The following is a 20,326-nucleotide window of genomic DNA, read 5'->3' as shown; positions in this document are numbered from 1 at the left end:
TTGCTGTGTTGTCATGTGTTGCTGCCATGCTGTGTTGTCATGTGTTGCTGCCATGCTGTGTTGTCATGTGTTGCTGCCATGCTGTGTTGTCATGTGTTGCTGCCATGCTGTGTTGTCATGTGTTGCTGCCATGCTGTGTTGTCATGTGTTGTTGCCTTGCTGAGTTGTCATGTGTTGCTGCCTTGCTATGTTGTCATGTGTTGTTGTCTTAGGTCTCTCTTTATGTGGTGTTGTCTCTCTTGTCGTGATGTGTGTTTTGTCCTATATATATATATATATATATATATATATATATATATATAATTACATGTTTTTAAATCCAAGCCCCGTCCCCGCAGGAGGCCTTTTGCCTTTTGGTAAGCCGTCATTGTAAATAATAATTTGTTCTTAACTGACTTGCCGAGTGAAATAAAGGTTAAATAAAAATTAAAAATAAAACACTTTTTGAGGATGTGGGGACACATGCCAAATCTTTTTTTGACGTTTTCTCTATTATTCTACAGCGTAGAAAATAGTAAAAAAATAAAATTAAAATAAACCCTGAAATGAGTAGGTGTATCCAAACTTTTGACTGGGACTGTATCTAGCTCAACTACCTCATACCCATGCACGTGGATTAGGTACTGGTACTCCGTGTGTATAGCCAAGTTATCCCTTCTCATTTTTCTCTCTGCATCGTTGGAAAGGGGGAAGGGCCCACAAAGCAAGCGTGTCACCCGTTAGTCAACCCGTTGTTTAGGAAGCATTTACACATCCAGTAGGTGGCGCACTGTAGTATTTGACAGAATTTACCCCAGTAGATACAGCTCTGACGTCAGTGCGTTTATGGGCATGCATACAAGGATAGAAAATAAACAAAGACCGAAAGCGGCTGATTGATCATTAAGCTGCCATAAACATAACTTAAAATACTTTTAGGCAATTTTTTTTTAAGCTACTACAAACACCCAGCATCTGAATCAAGACGTCCCTACGGCCATGGAAAACGCATTGTTGATGCGAGTGAGTGTTTTCTCCGACCAGGGAGGCAGGAAATACATGGAGGACGTTACCGAGGTTGTAGTGGAGCCCGAGTCGGGGGAAGACGAGCTGAACTCGGACGAACAAGATGAGACCAAAGGGGATAGCTCGACGGTCGACATTGTGCCTGAAAACGAGCAGCCTGATCGGACTGTACACAACGAGCCTCTATCTGCCTCAACTACAGCTGCATGGACACAAAATGTACAAAATGGGGACCAAAGTTGTGCTGCAGTTGCACTGGCAGTTTCGACAGTGGAGAGTACACCGGCGGAGAGCGATAACCGGCCCCAGCGCTCGGTGGCTTTCTTCGCGGTGTTTGATGGCCACGGAGGCCGAGAGGCAGCGCAGTTTGCACGGGACTATTTATGGGAATTCATCAAGAAACAGCGGGGCTTTTGGTCCAAGGATGACGAGGAAGTGTGTGCAGCTATTCGTAAAGGTTTCGTTGCCTGCCACCATGCCATGTGGAAAAAGCTGCGTAAGTTAGAATCACCCATGTGTCAAGCTAAATATGTATATTGGATTTGTTTTCACATCTCATGAATGAAATGACCACCGCAGGCTCGATGTTGCTGAATGTGTGGTTTGGGTTCTCTGGCTTGACCATACAAATAAACCTACCACTGCTGGCCATCTGTCAGTAGTAGAGCAAAGAAAGAGGAATCATGGGATGTCTATCTCACCCCCCCAGCTTATCAGGTCACACGGACAGGCGGCTGTGCGGGGCTCTGTGAATGGGCTTTCTACATGGTTGTCTTCCTCCTCTGTTTGCCTTCGATAGGGATGACAATGGGTTTGGAAAGAGGTCGCGACGGTTTCTTGACATCGATGTTATACCAAATCATGTTTATTACTGTAGTAGGCAGGTCAGGCAGCATGTGACATCTGATAATGTTGGAGAGATTTGTAAAAACCAATGCGTCCCCCATCCCCCTCTTATCCGTTTGATTAAGTAGTCTCTTGGCTTATCAGCTGTGAGGGCAGTTGTATTTTAGGGCAGTCGTCAGCGATCTGCTCTGGGTCTTTCAACTGCCCTGTCAAGTCACCAGTACCCAGTCTGCTCCACACCGGTGTTTTCCAAACTCTGGGGCACGCCACCACCACTCAGTCCAGCTTTCAACCGGTGGAGGCTCATCGGAAGTGGAAGGGGTCCTCAGTGAATTTCCTAAAAATACCAATAGTGAAACATTAAAGATACAACTATACTACATATATTCACGTCACCAAATAATTGATTAAAAACACACTGTTTTGCAATGAAGGTCTACAGTAGCCTCAACAGCTCTCTGTAGGGTAGTACCATGGTGTAGCCGGAAGAATAGCTGGTTTCCGTCCTTCTCTGGGTACAGTGACTTCAATACAAAACCTAGGAGGCTCATGGCTTTCACCCCCTTCCAAATACTTACGCAGTAATTATGACAACTTCCGGAGGATGTCCTCCAACCTATCGGAGCTCTTGCAGCATGAACTGACATGTTGTCCACCCAATCAAAGGATCAGAGAATGAATCTAGTACTGAAAGCAGAAGCTACAGCTAGCGAGCGCTGCAGTGCATAACATGTTGCGAGTAGTTGACTCAAAAAGGGAGAAAGACAATAATTTAACAGTTTTTAAACAAATTAATTTGGTCAAAAAATGAAGGGATACGCGAGAGAGACATTTTGTTGCAGCTTGCTAATTTCGCCTACTCAAACACCCGGCTCAAACAGAGAGGGATGCCATGTTAGCTAGCTGGCTAAGGCTATCCAACAGAGAGGGATGCTATGTCAGCTAACTGGCTATGGCTATCCAACAGAGAGGGATGCTATGTTAGCTAACTGGCTATGGCTATCCAACAGAGAGGGATGCTATGTTAGCTAACTGGCGATGGCTATCCAACAGGGAGGGATGCTATGTTAGCTAACTGGCTATGGCTATCCAACAGAGAGGGATGCTATGTTAGCTAACTGGCTATGGCTATCCAACAGAGAGGGATGCTATGTTATCTAGCTGGCTATCGCTATCCAACAGAGAGGGATGCTATGTTAGCTAGCTAGCTATGGCTATCCAACAGAGAGGGATGCTATGTTAGCTAACTGGCTATGGCTATCCAACAGAGAGGGATGCTATGTTAGCTAGCTAGCTATGGCTATCCAACACTAAAACTCTTCCGAGTCAAGGTAAGCATTTGTGTTTTATACATGTATTACCACCAGGGCCCGCCTGTGTAACTGCTAAGCTTCTTGCTGACTGTACACTGTACTGCATCCATTGTAGCAGGTTTAATAACGCCTTAGTTCTAGTTCTATGTTAACTGATGTTAGCTAAAATGGTGACAACGATGTTGTGTCGTGGTTCTAATATGAAGGTTTGGCTTAGAAAGGTTTTTCCGCGTGGTCACAAACCGCTGCTGTGTTGTGCACTGATGTCCACAAGCGAAGGGAGAAGGTGAGAGGAGGACAACGCGTAGATGCGAAAAGGAGTTAACGAGCAAAATGATCATGCTGTTTGTATGTGGCTGCTCTGAAAGTGCACTGTGTTTGCGTGTGATCAGGGGTGTATTCATTCCGCCGATTCTGTTGGAGAAAAAAAAAACGTTTCTTAAACGGAACTAAACTTGGATAAACATACCTGAATTTGTCCAATAGAAACTCTCGTTTGCAACTGTTATGACTAATGATTACACCCTAGATCAGCTAGATGCATGGAAGGGTGTGCGAGGAGGTATTGAATGTGTCACTGTCTGTCATCTTGATTAGTCAAATGTTTCTCTTGACCTGTGCACCCACGTTGTAAACTTTGATTCATAGGCTAGGTTGTACAGTAACAACCTCATGATGGGTATAGATAGGGAAAATTAGAGTATCATGTAGTAGCCTAACTCAATCGATGTTACATTGAACTAACTGGGTGAATGGAATATGAATGACAGTCATCCAATGTGCAGTAATAGAAACAAGGCCGTGGTAATTAAAAACAAAATAATCGTCCTCCCTCATCTTAAACGTCACCAACCGCCACTGTTTTAAACCTTACTCTTGAAAGTTGTAATGGTAGAATGTACAAGGTACAATTTCTAATATGGGCACTACATCATCCGTTCCTCTTGTCATTGTCTAACTTAGAGAGATAATTTATAACTAGTCAGAAATGTCCAGATTAAAACTCTCCCATGTCTGCTAATGTTTTTTTTTTTTTATAGCTTCGTTTGTAATGTTTGAGTCACTGAAATATCACACGAATAAAAAAACATTAGACATGGCAAAGTGTATAGAACTGAAAGAAAATTATTGTTAAAACTGCAATATTTTCTTTGCACCCCATGTGACAAAACGTGTAGAATTGCAGGAAATTAGCTTTAAGCTTTTACCGTCTGCCACCCAGAGGGGGTGTGGACAGTTTGTGTCATGAATAATGCTTGTACCCATAGATATAGACAAGGTGGGGGCGCAGGATGTTCCCCAAGGCTGGAACGGGGGCCCAATCACGTTCCCTATATCAGGGGCTGTCCAATCCCGTTCCCTAAATCAGGGGCTGTCCAATCCCGTTCCCTATATCAGGGGCTGTCCAATCCCGTTCCCTATATCAGGGGCTGCCCAATCCTGTTGGAGTTAAAACCAACAGAAGGGTAGTTTTCCAGGAACAGGGTTGGAGTTAAAACCAACAGGAGGGTATCTCTCCAGGAACAGGGTTGGAGTTAAAACCAACAGGAGGGTATCTCTCCAGGAACAGGGTTGGAGTTAAAACCTACAGGAGGGTATCTCTCCAGGAACAGGGTTGGAATTAAAACCTACAGGAGGGTAGCTCTCCAGGAACAGGGTTGGAGTTAAAACCTACAGGAGGGTAACTCTCCAGGAACAGGGTTGGAGTTAAAACCTACAGGAGGGTATCTCTCCAGGAACAGGGTTGGAGTTAAAACCAACAGGACGGTATCTCTCCAGGAACAGGGTTGGAGTTAAAACCAACAGGACGGTATCTCTCCAGGAGCAGGGTTGGAGTTAAAACCTACAGGACGGTATCTCTCCAGGAACAGGGTTGGAGTTAAAACCAACAGGAGGGTCTCTCCAGGAACAGGGGTTCCTTCCTAAATGTTGTTATATTCAGGGGCCATGTTATTGCAGGGAAGTAGGTTAGTCTGAAGGCTACTTCTAAGGCTGGGCAAGTTCCAATAGTTCAACATGTTCTCTCTCCCTCCCTCTGCAGCCGAATGGCCCAAAACTCTCACAGGGCTTCCCAGCACCTCAGGCACCACGGCCAGTGTCGTGGTCATCCGGGGGAACCGAATGTACGTGGCCCACGTAGGAGACTCTGCCATAGTGCTGGGGGTCCAGGATGACCTCACAGACCAGTTCATCAAGGCCGTGGAGGTTACACAGGACCACAAGCCTGAGCTGCCCAAGGAGAGGGAACGCATCGAAGGGCTGGGGGGCAGGTAAGGCTTACTGACGCATACTACCCTATTAGGTTAGTTGTCTAGCCAGCCAACTCAACATTAATGTTTAGTCTGTCTGACAGACTAGCCTAACATATAATACTGTACTAGGGCTCCCAACAACCGTACCCTCCTCATGTGACTGTGCATACAAAACAACAGCCCCTATGACAAGAGAATGGGTTTGTGCCAAAAAACATGTCTCCCTCTTATCTCTCTCTCTCTCTTGCACAATAGCAACTTAAACTCTTGTCTGCTTTGGGTGACAACATTATCTATTCTAATGCAAACTCAGTCAGATGAAGCATTGTAGCATCTATGCCTGCTTGGTGGGAAACAACAGAAAAACTCCTAACTGACTGGGTGACTAGACTAGAGGGATGGACAGACTACTGTAGAACTGACTGGGTAACTAGACTAGAGGGATGGACAGACTACTGTAGAACTGACTGGGTGACTAGACTAGAGGGATGGACAGACTACTGTAGAACTGACTGGGTAACTAGACTAGAGGGATGGACAGACTACTGTAGAACTGACTGGGTAACTAGACTAGAGGGATGGACAGACTACTGTAGAACTGACTGGGTGACTAGACTAGAGGGATGGACAGAGTACTGTAGAACTGACTGGGTAACTAGACTAGAGGGATGGACAGACTACTGTAGAACTGACTGGGTGACTAGACTAGAGGGATGGACAGACTACTGTAGAACTGACTGGGTAACTAGACTAGAGGGATGGACAGACTACTGTAGAACTGACTGGGTGACTAGACTAGAGGGATGGACAGACTACTGTAGAACTGACTGGGTAACTAGACTAGAGGGATGAACAGACTACTGTAGAACTGACTGGGTAACTAGACTAGAGGGATGGACAGACTACTGTAGAACTGACTGGGTGACTAGACTAGAGGGATGGACAGAGTACTGTAGAACTGACTGGGTAACTAGACTAGAGGGATGGACAGACTACTGTAGAACTGACTGGGTGACTAGACTAGAGGGATGGACAGACTACTGTAGAACTGACTGGGTAACTAGACTAGAGGGATGGACAGACTACTGTAGAACTGACTGGGTAACTAGACTAGAGGGATGGACAGACTACTGTAGAACTGACTGGGTGACTAGACTAGAGGGATGGACAGACTACTGTAGAACTGACTGGGTGACTAGACTAGAGGGATGGACAGACTACTGTAGAACTGACTGGGTGACTAGACTAGAGGGATGGACAGACTACTGTAGAACTGACTGGGTGACTAGACTAGAGGGATGGACAGACTACTGTAGAACTGACTGGGTGACTAGACTAGAGGGATGGACAGACTACTGTAGAACTGACTGGGTAACTAGACTAGAGGGATGGACAGACTACTGTAGAACTGACTGGGTAACTAGACTAGAGGGATGGACAGACTACTGTAGAACTGACTGGGTGACTAGACTAGAGGGATGGACAGACTACTGTAGAACTGACTGGGTAACTAGACTAGAGGGATGGACAGACTACTGTAGAACTGACTGGGTAACTAGACTAGAGGGATGGACAGACTACTGTAGAACTGACTGGGTGACTAGACTAGAGGGATGGACAGACTACTGTAGAACTGACTGGGTGACTAGACTAGAGGGATGGACAGACTACTGTAGAACTGACTGGGTGACTAGACTAGAGGGATGGACAGACTACTGTAGAACTGACTGGGTGACTAGACTAGAGGGATGGACAGGCTACTGTAGAACTGACTGGGTGACTAGACTAGAGGGATGGACAGACTACTGTAGAACTGACTGGGTGACTAGACTAGAGGGATGGACAGACTACTGTAGAACTGACTGGGTGACTAGACTACTGTAGAACTGACTGGGTGACTAGACTAGAGGGATGGACAGACTACTGTAGAACTGACTGGGTGACTAGACTAGAGGGATGGACAGACTACTGTAGAACTGACTGGGTGACTAGACTAGAGGGATGGACAGACTACTGTAGAACTGACTGGGTGACTAGACTACTATAGAACTGACTGGGTGACTAGACTAGAGGGATGGACAGACTACTGTAGAACTGACTGGGTGACTAGACTAGAGGGATGGACAGACTACTGTAGAACTGACTGGGTGACTAGACTAGAGGGATGGACAGACTACTGTAGAACTGACTGGGTGACTAGACTACACTACGGGGAATGGGGGGTACTATTTGGGATGAAGCCAGTGATGCCCACAGAGAAAGTGAGCTTGGGGTGATTTTTTTTCCCCCCAGTGACTTTAAGACTCTTGCCAGACTAGTCATCAGCATCGCAGCAGACAGGTAGTGAACTATAAATTAACTCCCTATTCCTTATCTAGAGCCTGGTCACAGGTAGTGAACTATAAATTAACTCCCCATTCCCTTATCTAGAGCCTGGTCACAGGTAGTGAACTATAAATTAACTCCCTATTCCTTATCTAGAGCCTGGTCACAGGTAGTGAACTATAAATTAACTCCCTATTTCCTTATCTAGAGCCTGGTCACAGGTAGTCAACTATAAATTAACTCCCTATTCCTTATCTAGAGCCTGGTCACAGGTAGTCAACTATAAATTAACTCCCTATTCCTTATCTAGAGCCTGGTCACAGGTAGTGAACTATAAATTAACTCCCCATTCCCTTATCTAGAGCCTGGTCACAGGTAGTGAACTATAAATTAACTCCCCATTCCCTTATCTAGAGCCTGGTCACAGGTAGTGAACTATAAATTAACTCCCCATTCCCTTATCTAGAGCCTGGTCACAGGTAGTGAACTATAAATTAACTCCCCATTCCCTTATCTAGAGCCTGGTCACAGGTAGTGAACTATAAATTAACTCCCCATTCCCTTATCTAGAGCCTGGTCACAGGTAGTGAACTATAAATTAACTCCCTATTCCTTATCTAGAGCCTGGTCACAGGTAGTGAACTATAAATTAACTCCCTATTCCCTTATCTAGAGCCTGGTCACAGGTAGTGAACTATAAATTAACTCCCTATTCCTTATCTAGAGCCTGGTCACAGGTAGTGAACTATAAATTAACTCCCTATTCCTTATCTAGAGCCTGGTCACAGGTAGTGAACTATAAATTAACTCCCCATTCCCTTATCTAGAGCCTGGTCACAGGTAGTCAACTATAAATTAACTCCCTATTCCTTATCTAGAGCCTGGTCACAGGTAGTGAACTATAAATTAACTCCCTTTTCCTTATCTAGAGCCTGGTCACAGGTAGTGAACTATAAATTAACTCCCCATTCCCTTATCTAGAGCCTGGTCACAGGTAGTGAACTATAAATTAACTCCCTATTCCTTATCTAGAGCCTGGTCACAGGTAGTGAACTATAAATTAACTCCCTATTCTTTATCTAGAGCCTGGTCACAGGTAGTGAACTATAAATTAACTCCCTATTCCTTATCTAGAGCCTGGTCACAGGTAGTGAACTATAAATTAACTCCCCATTCCCTTATCTAGAGCCTGGTCACAGGTAGTGAACTATAAATTAACTCCCTATTCCCTTATCTAGAGCCTGGTCACAGGTAGTGAACTATAAATTAACTCCCTATTCCCTTATCTAGAGCCTGGTCACAGGTAGTGAACTATAAATTAACTCCCCATTCCCTTATCTAGAGCCTGGTCACAGGTAATGAACTATAAATTAACTCCCTATTCCCTTATCTAGAGCCTGGTCACAGGTAGTCAACTATAAATTAACTCCCTATTCCTTATCTAGAGCCTGGTCACAGGTAGTGAACTATAAATTAACTCCCTATTCCTTATCTAGAGCCTGGTCACAGGTAGTGAACTATAAATTAACTCCATATTCCCTTATCTAGAGCCTGGTCACAGGTAGTGAACTATAAATTAACTCCCTATTCCCTTATCTAGAGCCTGGTCACAGGTAGTGAACTATAAATTAACTCCCTATTCCCTTATCTAGAGCCTGGTCACAGGTAGTGAACTATAAATTAACTCCCTATTCCTTATCTAGAGCCTGGTCACAGGTAGTGAACTATAAATTAACTCCCTATTCTTTATCTAGAGCCTGGTCACAGGTAGTGAACTATAAATTAACTCCCTATTCCCTTATCTAGAGCCTGGTCGCAGGTAGTGAACTATAAATGAACTCCCCATTCCCTTATCTAGAGCCTGGTCACAGGTAGTGAACTATAAATTAACTCCCTATTCCTTATCTAGAGCCTGGTCACAGGTAGTGAACTATACATTAACTCCCTATTCCCTTATCTAGAGCCTGGTCACAGGTAGTGAACTATAAATTAACTCCCTATTCCCTTATCTAGAGCCTGGTCGCAGGTAGTGAACTATAAATGAACTCCCTATTCCTTATCTAGAGCCTGGTCACAGGTAGTCAACTATAAATTAACTCCCTATTCCTTATCTAGAGCCTGGTCACAGGTAGTGAACTATAAATTAACTCCCTATTCCCTTATCTAGAGCCTGGTCACAGGTAGTGAACTATAAATTAACTCCCTATTCTTTATCTAGAGCCTGGTCACAGGTAGTGAACTATAAATGAACTCCCTATTCCTTATCTAGAGCCTGGTCACAGGTAGTCAACTATAAATTAACTCCCTATTCCCTTATCTAGAGCCTGGTCACAGGTAGTGAACTATAAATTAACTCCCTATTCCCTTATCTAGAGCCTGGTCACAGGTAGTGAACTATAAATTAACTCCCTATTCCTTATCTAGAGCCTGGTCACAGGTAGTGAACTATAAATTAACTCCCTATTCCTTATCTAGAGCCTGGTCACAGGTAGTCAACTATAAATTAACTCCCTATTCCCTTATCTAGAGCCTGGTCACAGGTAGTGCACTATAAATTAACTCCCTATTCCTTATCTAGAGCCTGGTCACAGGTAGTGCACTATAAATTAACTCCCTATTCCTTATCTAGAGCCTGGTCACAGGTAGTGAACTATAAATTAACTCTATTCCTTATCTAGAGCCTGGTCACAGGTAGTCAACTATAAATTAAATCCCTATTCCCTTATCTAGAGCCTGGTCACAGGTAGTCAACTATAAATTAACTCCCTATTCCCTTATCTAGAGCCTGGTCACAGGTAGTGAACTATAAATGAACTCCCTATTCCTTATCTAGAGCCTGGTCACAGGTAGTCAACTATAAATTAACTCCCTATTCCTTATCTAGAGCCTGGTCACAGGTAGTCAACTATAAATTAACTCCCTATTCCGTATCTAGAGCCTGGTCACAGGTAGTCAACTATAAATTAACTCCCTATTCCTTATCTAGAGCCTGGTCACAGGTAGTGAACTATAAATGTAATGCCTTTTGTGACACGGACTGGCTAAATCATAACTACTACTTCATCACTACCTTACTAAATGTCTATGATAACTGTCCTGTCTGTCTCTCTCCTATCTCCAGTGAGATAATTATCCTGTCTGTCTCTCTTCCTCCTATTTCCAGTGAGATAATTCTCCTGTCTGTCTCTCTCTTCCTCCTATCTCCAATGAGATCATTATCCTGTCTGTCTCTCTTCCTCCTATCTCCAGTGAGATAATTATCCTGCCTGTCTCTCTCTCCTATCTCCAGTGAGATAATTATCCTGTCTGTCTCTCTCTCCTATCTCCAGTGAGATAATTATCCTGTCTGTCTCTCTCTATCTCCAGTGAGATTATTCTCCTGTCTGTCTCTCTCTATCTTCAGTGAGATAATTCTCCTGTCTGTCTCTCTTCCTCCTATCTCCAGTGAGATAATTCTCCTGTCTGTCTCTCTTCCTCCTATCTCCAGTGAGATAATTCTCCTGTCTGTCTCTCTTCCTCCTATCTCCAGTGAGATAATTATCCTGTCTGTCTCTCTCTCCTATCTCCAGTGAGATAACTCTCCTGTCTGTCTCTCTTCCTCCTATCTCCAGTGAGATAATTCTCCTGTCTGTCTCTCTTCCTCCTATCTCCAGTGAGATAATTATCCTGACTGTCTCTCTTCCTCCTATCTCCAGTGATATAGTTCTCCTGTCTGTCTCTCTTCCTCCTATCTCCAGTGAGATAATTCTCCTGTCTGTCTCTCTTCCTCCTATCTCCAGTGAGATAATTATCCTGTCTGTCTCTCTCTCCTATCTCCAGTGAGATAATTCTCCTGTCTGTCTCTCTCTCCTATCTCCAGTGATATAATTCTCCTGTCTGTCTCTCTTCCTCCTATCTCCAGTGTGATAAAGAAGTCTGGTGTGAACAGGGTGGTGTGGAAGAGACCCAGGCTGACTCATAACGGCCCCGTCCGGAGGAGCACCGTCATCGACCAGATCCCTTTCCTGGCTGTGGCCAGAGCTCTGGGTATGTTGTTGTTGTCTTAAATCTCCACAGACATTTTTCTGGAAATAGTTTGATAATTTTGTTAATGTTTCTCCCTGTTACCTGAAACCTTCATTCTTTTGGAGTTGTCCCTCTGGCCAGTTCAGTCCGAACAGATTCACCAAATCATGGACATTTAGTTGCACTTGAACAGGAGTTGCCTCACTCAGAGGCACGTGTTGCTAGGCAAATCCAGTATTTCTACCTGCACATCCTCATCTGCACATCTATCACTCCAGTGTAAATCTGCTAAATTGTAATTACTTTGCCACTAATGGCCTATTTATTGCCTTACCTTCTTACTTCATTTGCATACACTGTATACAGATTTTATTATTGTGTTATTTGACTATATGTTTGTTTATGTGTAACTCTGTGTTGTTGTTTGTATGTTTTGTTTATTCCATGTGTAACTCTGTGTTGTTGTTTGTATGTTTGTTTTACTCCATGTGTAACTCTGTGTTGTTGTTTGTATGTTTTGTTTATTCCATGTGTAACTCTGTGTTGTTGTTTGTATGTTTGTTTTACTCCATGTGTAACTCTGTGTTGTTGTTTGTATGTTTGTTTATTCCATGTGTAACTCTGTTGTTGTTTGTATGTTTGTTTATTCCATGTGTAACTCTGTGTTGTTGTTTGTATGTTTGTTTTACTCCATGTGTAACTCTGTGTTGTTGTTTGTATGTTTGTTTTACTCCATGTGTAACTCTGTGTTGTTGTTTTTGTCACACTGCTTTGCTTTATCTTGGCCAGGTCTCAGTTGTAAATGAGAACTTGTTCTCAACTAGCCTACCTGGTTAAATAAAGGTGAAATAATACCCCAAAAAATGTACGCTATGGCACTCTGAGGCGGCTGATGTTGGTGGGATTTGGAGGATGATGAAGGCAACAGGGGAAAGAGCCTCAGATCCACAAAGTCCCTTCCACCAGGTGGCTGATGAGATATGTTGGCACGACTGCCATATTGCATCTCCATCCCAAAGCCCTTGCTTGGAAGTGTACTTCACCAGACTGCCAAGAACCTTGCCCTCATCCAGGTCAAGGTGGTGAGACACGGTAGTGGTGACACCATAGGCCTTGTTGATCTCTGCACCAGGCAGGATGCTCTTGTCAGCATACTTGTGGTCCGTGGAGAATAAGAGCACCTCCTCCCAGCTGCTACCTCAACTGGAGTCATCTGTGTCATTGTGTTGTGTGACAAAACTACATTTTAGAGCGGCCTTTTATTGTCCCCTGCACAAGGTGCACCTGGGGAATTATCAAGCTGTTTAATCAGCTTCTTGATATGCCACACCTGTCAGGTGGTTGGATTATCTAGGCAAAGGAGAAATGCTCACTAACAGGGATGTACACAAATTGCACACAACATTTGAGAGAAATAAGGTTTCTTGTCCATATGGAACATTTCTGGGATCTTTTATTTCAGCTCATGAAACACGGGACCAACACGGCGTATATTTTTGTTCAGTATGGATTTAAACTTCTTTTTTTTTTCTCTCTAAATACATTTTTTGACGTTTCTTATTTTTGGAGAAGCAGGTTTGTTTTCTTTGCCAACGTTTTTCCGGAGTTTTCCTCATCTCTCTGCACATTCCTAAAGAACACCTAGTTTGTCTCCAGTTCCTAGATTTTCTTTACACTGTAAAAATCTAACATCTTAACACTCTGGTTGGGGAGCAAAGTGAAGCACTGCACTACACTTGACATAAATTCCCTTGTTTCTCAGAGTCGGTTTCACAGGTATGCTTCTTTCTATAGGGGGATGTTCAATGTTTTCCATAGAGGATGCTCTCTGTTTTCCATGGGGGGAGGCTCACTGTTTTCCATAGGGGGGATGCTCACTGTTTTCCATAGGGGGGAGGCTCACTGTTCACTGTTTTGCTCTTCCCAGACATAAAGAGCCCATATATAACTATGTTTGGGAACAGCAAGACCGGCAACGAGGCATTTCATCTTCTTTTTGCCCAGTTACTGTAAATTACTGTGGAAATATGTAAAACCCCCTCTACTTCTCCTTTCCCTTTGCTATCCAGTGTTTCCTTGTGAGACGAGGATCATTTTATTTAATTATATTCTGCCCCTATAGGGGACCTGTGGAGCTATGACTTCTACAGCGGAGAGTTTGTCGTGTCCCCGGAGCCAGACACCTGTGTTCTGACCCTTGACCCCCATAAACACCGTTACATCATCCTGGGCAGTGACGGGCTGTGGAACATGGTGCCCCCCCAGGACGCCGTCTCCATGTGCCAGGACAACGATGAGGCCATGGTGAGTCGTGGTGCTAAACGTCAGTGTGCTGTTCAGTAGGTCAAAACATTTTGCAACGGGGGAAAAAAATATATATATATTCTGTTTCTTATTGGTTTAGGTATCACTCTGTTTTGAAACGTTTTTCCCTGCTGAACACAGCCTGGTATGATAAATTAATTTATTGTATGACCCACATGATCATACATTTATTTTTAAATCACACAACTACTGTAAACAAACCTCCCTCCCTCTCTCCTAGGCGCCGTGCGGGGTGTCCAGCGCTCGCCAGCTGGTGAGCCACGCCCTCCTGCGGTGGCGCCAGAGGATGCTGCGTGCGGACAACACGTCGGCCATCGTCATCGCCCTGCAGGAGCCGGGTGTCCCTCAGGAACCTCTCCACCACGAGGAGGTGCTGCTGAACCTGGCCGAGGGACAACGCTGTGGCCCCGCATCGGACTCCCGCTCCAACACACCACTCGTCAAGGTACAGAGCAGAGGGACTTGTAAGGTTGTGTGTCCAAACATGGCACTCGATTCTCTATGTAGTGCACTGTGGAAAAATAGGGTGTTATTTGGGGTAAATCATAATTACTACTTCATTATTACTGTCAGAAATACCTCTGTCCCCCTCTGTCTTTCTCTCTCTCCCTCTGTTTCTCTCTGCCCCCCTCTGTCTTTCTCTCTTTCTGTTTTTCTGTCTCTCCCTATGTTTCTCTCTGCCCCCCTCTGTCTTTCTCTCTTTCTGTTTTTCTGTCTCTCTCTCTGTCCCCCTCTCTCTAGGTTCCAGACATGGACATGTCGTCTGCTGTGTGTGAGCTCCTTCCGACCCTGGAGCGTGGACACGGCCTATCAGGGAGCAGCCTGTACGTCCTGGCCCAATCAGATCCCTTTGACCCGGCCCTCTCAGACTCTGACGACTCCCGCACCGGTTTTCCCCTGACGACAGACAGCCCCGCCCCGGGGGAGGAGCTTAGTGACGTCACCGCCAGGACGCCCGGCGGCAAACGGACTCTAGATGATGACACGTCACCCAACCCAGTCCCGTCCGCCAAGAGGAACCGGAGGAGGAATGGCGAGGGAACGTTGGCGGGGCCGAAAGGCGGTGGAGGAAAGGACCAGAAACAGTCTCTGACTCCGCCCCCCACCAACGGTTCCCCCACGCTCTTCCAGCAGCGACACGGCAAGGCCACCGTGTGTGTGTGCTGAGAGACACACACACACACACACACACACACACACACTATAGACGGACTAACAGGGACACAAGACAGACAATAACATTCTGCCTTTTCCACAACCTTTTACAAACAACTCTGACTGACTGAGAGACCAGAGTCCCTTTCAGGGTCGTTATTCATCTGTTTGGTGACACCTACTAGTCACATTGATGGATTACATATTGGTGTTGTGTTCTGCTCTCTCTCTTCACTTGTCCTCTGTTATCTTTCGTCTTACTCTGTTCTCTGGGATGATGGAGAATAATGATTTTAAGTGGTGGTCTGTCATGTAAATCATTTTTAAACCCCCGTAAGTAACTCTTGTGATGCAAAGAAAGGTTAACATTTTCAAAACGGCTCTTGTAAACACATACAAAGTTTTCCCAAATTAACCACAACATTTGGGGTCGACAGGCATTTCCCCCCAAAAAAAAAAAGGTTTGGAATACTGCCCCTCCCCCGGGGCGCGGCTGTCTGGGTGATGGTTAACGTGTGAACGCACACAACGTCACAAGATATCTCGCACTCATTATGTCGTGACTAAATCTTTATTTATTTATTTTGAGGTTTGGTGCTGTTTTGGGGGACAGAAAAATCACCCAAAGTATGAATTTATCCAATCTGTAAATATTCTGCAAATCTTGACATGGGTTCATTAATAAAATACATGTGTTACTTACTTTTAGGTAAAGCAATATATTTTTTTATACACTATTGTAGAAGCTATAGACGAGGATAGCCTACCATTTTTAGATTTTCAAATCAATATATTCCCACCATTTCCTAAATTCACTTCGTCTTGATATTCCCTCATATCCTCCTGTCCTTCCTTTATGGTTTACTAGGCCCATCCTGGTTTTAAATTGGATTTAAAATGTTGTTTTTCCTTCTATTGTGTGTTCTGTTATTTCTTCACATATTGTAATGAGATCATCCCAAACTGAAAGGTGCTGTTACAGTTTAAACCAGTGAACTAATTCACCTATAATAAATGTAATTAGTCTGACAAGGTGAACCGTATGATATAGTCAGTCAGGATGTTGCTGTTCCCACTGTCAGATGAGCTCACATGATGACACCTTGTGGTCATTACATGTAACTGCAACACTTAGCCTATTTATTTTATTTTCCTTTTTACTGAACCCCCCCCCAACAACAATATCTACAGACAATGAACTGTTGGCTATTTAAATGCTCCAGTTTAGTCTATGGGTTCTGTTGTCTGCAGTGGTCTTTGAGAAAATGGTTGTGGGAAACTAGCTAGTTGTCAATATACATTTGTTTGTTTTTTAGTTTTTAGAATACTGGGGGGGGGTCTTAACTTTTATTTGCTTCTCAAGTTGATTGACTTGAACTAGGACTGCTAGATATATACACGACTCGTTGACATCTTTTAAGTGATTATCAATGTTTCATTTAAAAAGCAGTCAGATGCTTCATCTTAATTTACCTACATGGATATGACTCATGTTTTTTATTTGACCTTTATTTAACTAGACAAGTCAGTTAAGATCAAATTCTTATTTACAATGACGGCCTAGGAACAGTGGGTTAACTGCCTGTTCAGGGGCAGAACGACAGATTTGTACCTCGTCAGCTCGGGGGTTTGAACTTGCAACCTTCCGGTTACTAGTCCAACGCTCTAACCACTAGGCCTCGGCAGCATTGTTTTATTATTTGACCTGTAGTCCTCACATCGCTGTTGCTGTGGTTACGGGGCATCAGACTTTTGACAGTACTAGTGTTTTTAACAAAGGTCTACCGACTGCCACATTTGCTTCATGACAAGCTCTCGTTAAATTATTAATCATTTTCTGTATGTAGTTTTAGTTTTTCTAGACCAAAGTGCCATTTTAACTGGACAATTTTAATTTTTTTCCTAGTAGGCCTGTATTTGTGTTAGTGTTTTTTACTATGTTGTTGGACTGAACATTTTAAATGTTTTTAGGTGAAGAGATACTGGTGTGTCATTCTGACAGAACATATTTTATGTTACTTTGTTTGTGATGGTCTTGTGCATAATGTTTTTAGGAATAGTATTGGTTGCGTCCCAAATGTAACTTTATTCCAGAAGTAGTGCACTACTTAGCTACACACACATACTCCATAATGACAAAGCTAAAAACAGGTTTTTAGACATTTTTGCTAATTTATTAAAAAATAAAAAACTGAATTATCACATTTACAGAAGTATTCAGACCCTTTACTCAGTACTTTGTTGAAGCATCTTTGTCAGCGATTACAGCCTCGAGTCTTCTTGGGGTATGACGTTACAAGCTTGGCACACCTGTATTTGGGGAGTTTCTCCCATTCTTCTCTGCAGATCCTCTCAGGTTGGATGGGGAGCGTCGCTGCACAGCTATTTTCAGGTCTCTTCAGAGATGTTAGATCGGTTTCAAGTCCGGGCTCTGGCTGGGCCACCAAACTTCCTCCATTTAAGAATGATGGAGGCCACTGTATTGTTGCGGACCTTAAATGCTGCAGAAATGTTTTGGTACCCTTCCCCAGATCTGTGCCTCGACACAATCCTGTCTCGGAGCTCTACGGACAATTCCTTCGACCTCATGGTTTGGTTTTTGCTCTGACATGCACTGTCAACTGTGAGACCTTATATAGACAGGTGTGTGCCTTTCCAAATCATGTCCAATTAATTTGAATTTACCACAGGTGGACTTCAATCAAGATGTAGAAACATCTCAAGGATGATCAATGGAAACAGGATCCACCTGAGCTCAATTTTGATTCTCATAGCAAAGGGTCTGAATACTTATGTAAATTATGTATGTATGTAAATAAGGTATTTCTGTTTATATTTGACCCCTTTCTCCCCAATTTCGTGGTATCCAATTGTTTTCAGTAGCTACTATCTTGTCTCATCGGAATTGTTGTTGACCAGATCAATGTTGATGTGTAAAAAAAAAAAAAACTGTCTTATTCTTTGATTGTAGAGCCGTGGTTTAGTGGTAACACACTCCCTCTTCTCACGTACCAACTTCCGGCCGCCTCGCTTCATGTTCCTATGAAAAAACGATGCAGATTTGATTTACTGTATGTGACTCTGACAGAGACCCCGGGGTTTAAAATCGACCCTTCTGCCTTTCTCTGCCTCTTATCTTCTTCTAAATTCTAATATGTCAAATGACTGCATCCAGTTTGCTGAGTAGAGTGTTTGAGGTTATTTTGTAAATTACATCGCCGAAGTCGAGGATCGGTAGGATGGTCAGTTTTACGAGGGTATGTTTGGCAGCGTGAGTGAAGGAGGCTTTGTTGCGAAAAAGGGAGCCGATTCTAGGTGTAATATTGGATTGGAGATGCTCAACATGAGTCAGGAAGGAGAGTTTACAGTCTAATCAGACACCTAGGTATTTGTAGTTGTCCACATATTCCAAGTCAGAACCGTCCAGAGTAGTGATGCTAGTCGGGCGGGCGGGTGCGGGCATCGATCGGTTGAAGAACATGCACTTAGTTTTATACATTTTTCTAAAAACTTGTTTTGGCTTGGTCATTATGAGGTATTATGTGTAAATTGGTGAGAAATAAAAATACATTTAGAATAACTTAACAAAACGTGGAAAAAGTCAAGGGGTCTGAGTATGCTCACAAGTGTAAACTGATGGAACAAATGGAACATGCACAAACTTTGGACTACTGTTAAATAGGCATATGGCAATCAAGATAATTTTAGCGTGATATGATGTTTAAACATGGGTTTGAAGATGATTCACTTGTTCTTATTTACCATCTAGAATGATAGAGATTGAGTAGGTGGAGAGAAACACACCGGGCGGAAATAACCTGTTAACCAGAATGAAGAATGAACATGTGAGAGAAAAAAAATCTAAAATACTGTTAGAAATTAGCTAAATGTACAACTAATAATACATTATATACATGATTTAATTATTGGAGCATTCATTATTATTCTTGTTTACTACACATGTATCTTGCCATAGGTCTTCTGAAAGAATAGAACCTGGTCATTGTCACCAAACAAAAAACTTTTTTCTCTAAACCAAAACCCCCCTCGTGCCATATTCTGTCAGTTACTACTATGACCATGTCACCAAGGTGATCCGAATCGTTATGGCACCGGATCAGACCTCGCGCACCCTCCTTCATTCCCGTTAACACAGATGTTTCAACCTTTCAGCGACCTCAATCTACCAATAGCAAAAAAAATATCTCGAAATGTATTCGAGTCTTATTTATGAACTAATCTATGCGGTTCTAGAATCCCGAATCGGTAGAATACGGATGTACACATTACGGCAGTCACCGAAGGGTTCGGTGAGCTATAATAAGAACTGGGTCTGACTCTCCCTCCTCTCTTCGTGTCACAGGGAACTCTGACGTAGCAACATAAATTGTCCCTGTACCATGTTGGCGACCAGGTATGCGGCTACATTGAAGTGGCCCTATTTTCATCCCATGTTTGCGGTAGCTACATTAGTACATGCGCAAAACCCAAGTCGTTAACTGGACTTTCGATTGGACTTTAAAATTGAGGATCTGGCCATAAAATTATTAACTGATAATCAAGTGGAAGACCACACACATGAATAATACCGTATTATAACTGTAGCATACTGTCGACTACACGTGACTGGGGAGAGCTTCAACTGTATCCACAGGGGGGGGGGGGGGGGGGGGGGGGCAGTGACCAATCAGAGTATCAGAATCAATGACGTGTTTCCGAAGCGTCGATTTACCGACGTGTGTGCAGACCGGGAGAAGGGAAAAACAACTTTATATCGGAGTTGTCTCGAGATGGCCATGCATTTTCATGGCATAAGGCTAGTAAGCATATAATTTCTCCATTGAATACAGACGGTCGACGTAAACAACCCTCATCGAATATTCAAAACTGGATTACAATAATGAGATGCATCCACCAATCCAAAGAAAGGATATGCGGGAGTTAGGCAGCCCGGCGTGTCGCTTTGTGGACAACGACTCCCATTATTAGAGCGGAGAGACTTCTAACCCGTCAGTATAGCCATAATCTTTGATAGAAGTCCATTAACAAAGAAGTAGACCAGACCCAGCTGCTACTGCATTGGTGTCTATAGGAGACACA

General features: G+C 43.6%; 1 protein-coding gene across 1 annotated transcript; it reads left to right on the top strand.

Moving 5' to 3' along the window:
* The first annotated feature begins 831 nt into the window (after positions 1 to 831).
* Positions 832 to 15,686, top strand: LOC139382564 (protein phosphatase 1D-like). The gene is made up of 6 exons (XM_071126679.1): positions 832 to 1,501; positions 5,206 to 5,434; positions 11,643 to 11,767; positions 13,869 to 14,050; positions 14,292 to 14,516; positions 14,813 to 15,686. The coding sequence occupies exons 1-6, from the start codon at positions 979 to 981 to the stop codon at positions 15,236 to 15,238; spliced, it is 1,710 nt and encodes a 569-aa protein (XP_070982780.1). The 5' UTR covers positions 832 to 978; the 3' UTR covers positions 15,239 to 15,686.
* Positions 15,687 to 20,326: the final 4,640 nt, after the last annotated feature.

Source organism: Oncorhynchus clarkii, chromosome 24, assembly GCF_045791955.1.
Source record: "Oncorhynchus clarkii lewisi isolate Uvic-CL-2024 chromosome 24, UVic_Ocla_1.0, whole genome shotgun sequence".
NCBI lineage: Eukaryota > Metazoa > Chordata > Actinopteri > Salmoniformes > Salmonidae > Oncorhynchus > Oncorhynchus clarkii.
Note: the sequence above shows the minus strand (reverse complement) of the source record. Positions and strands in the feature narration are given on the sequence as shown.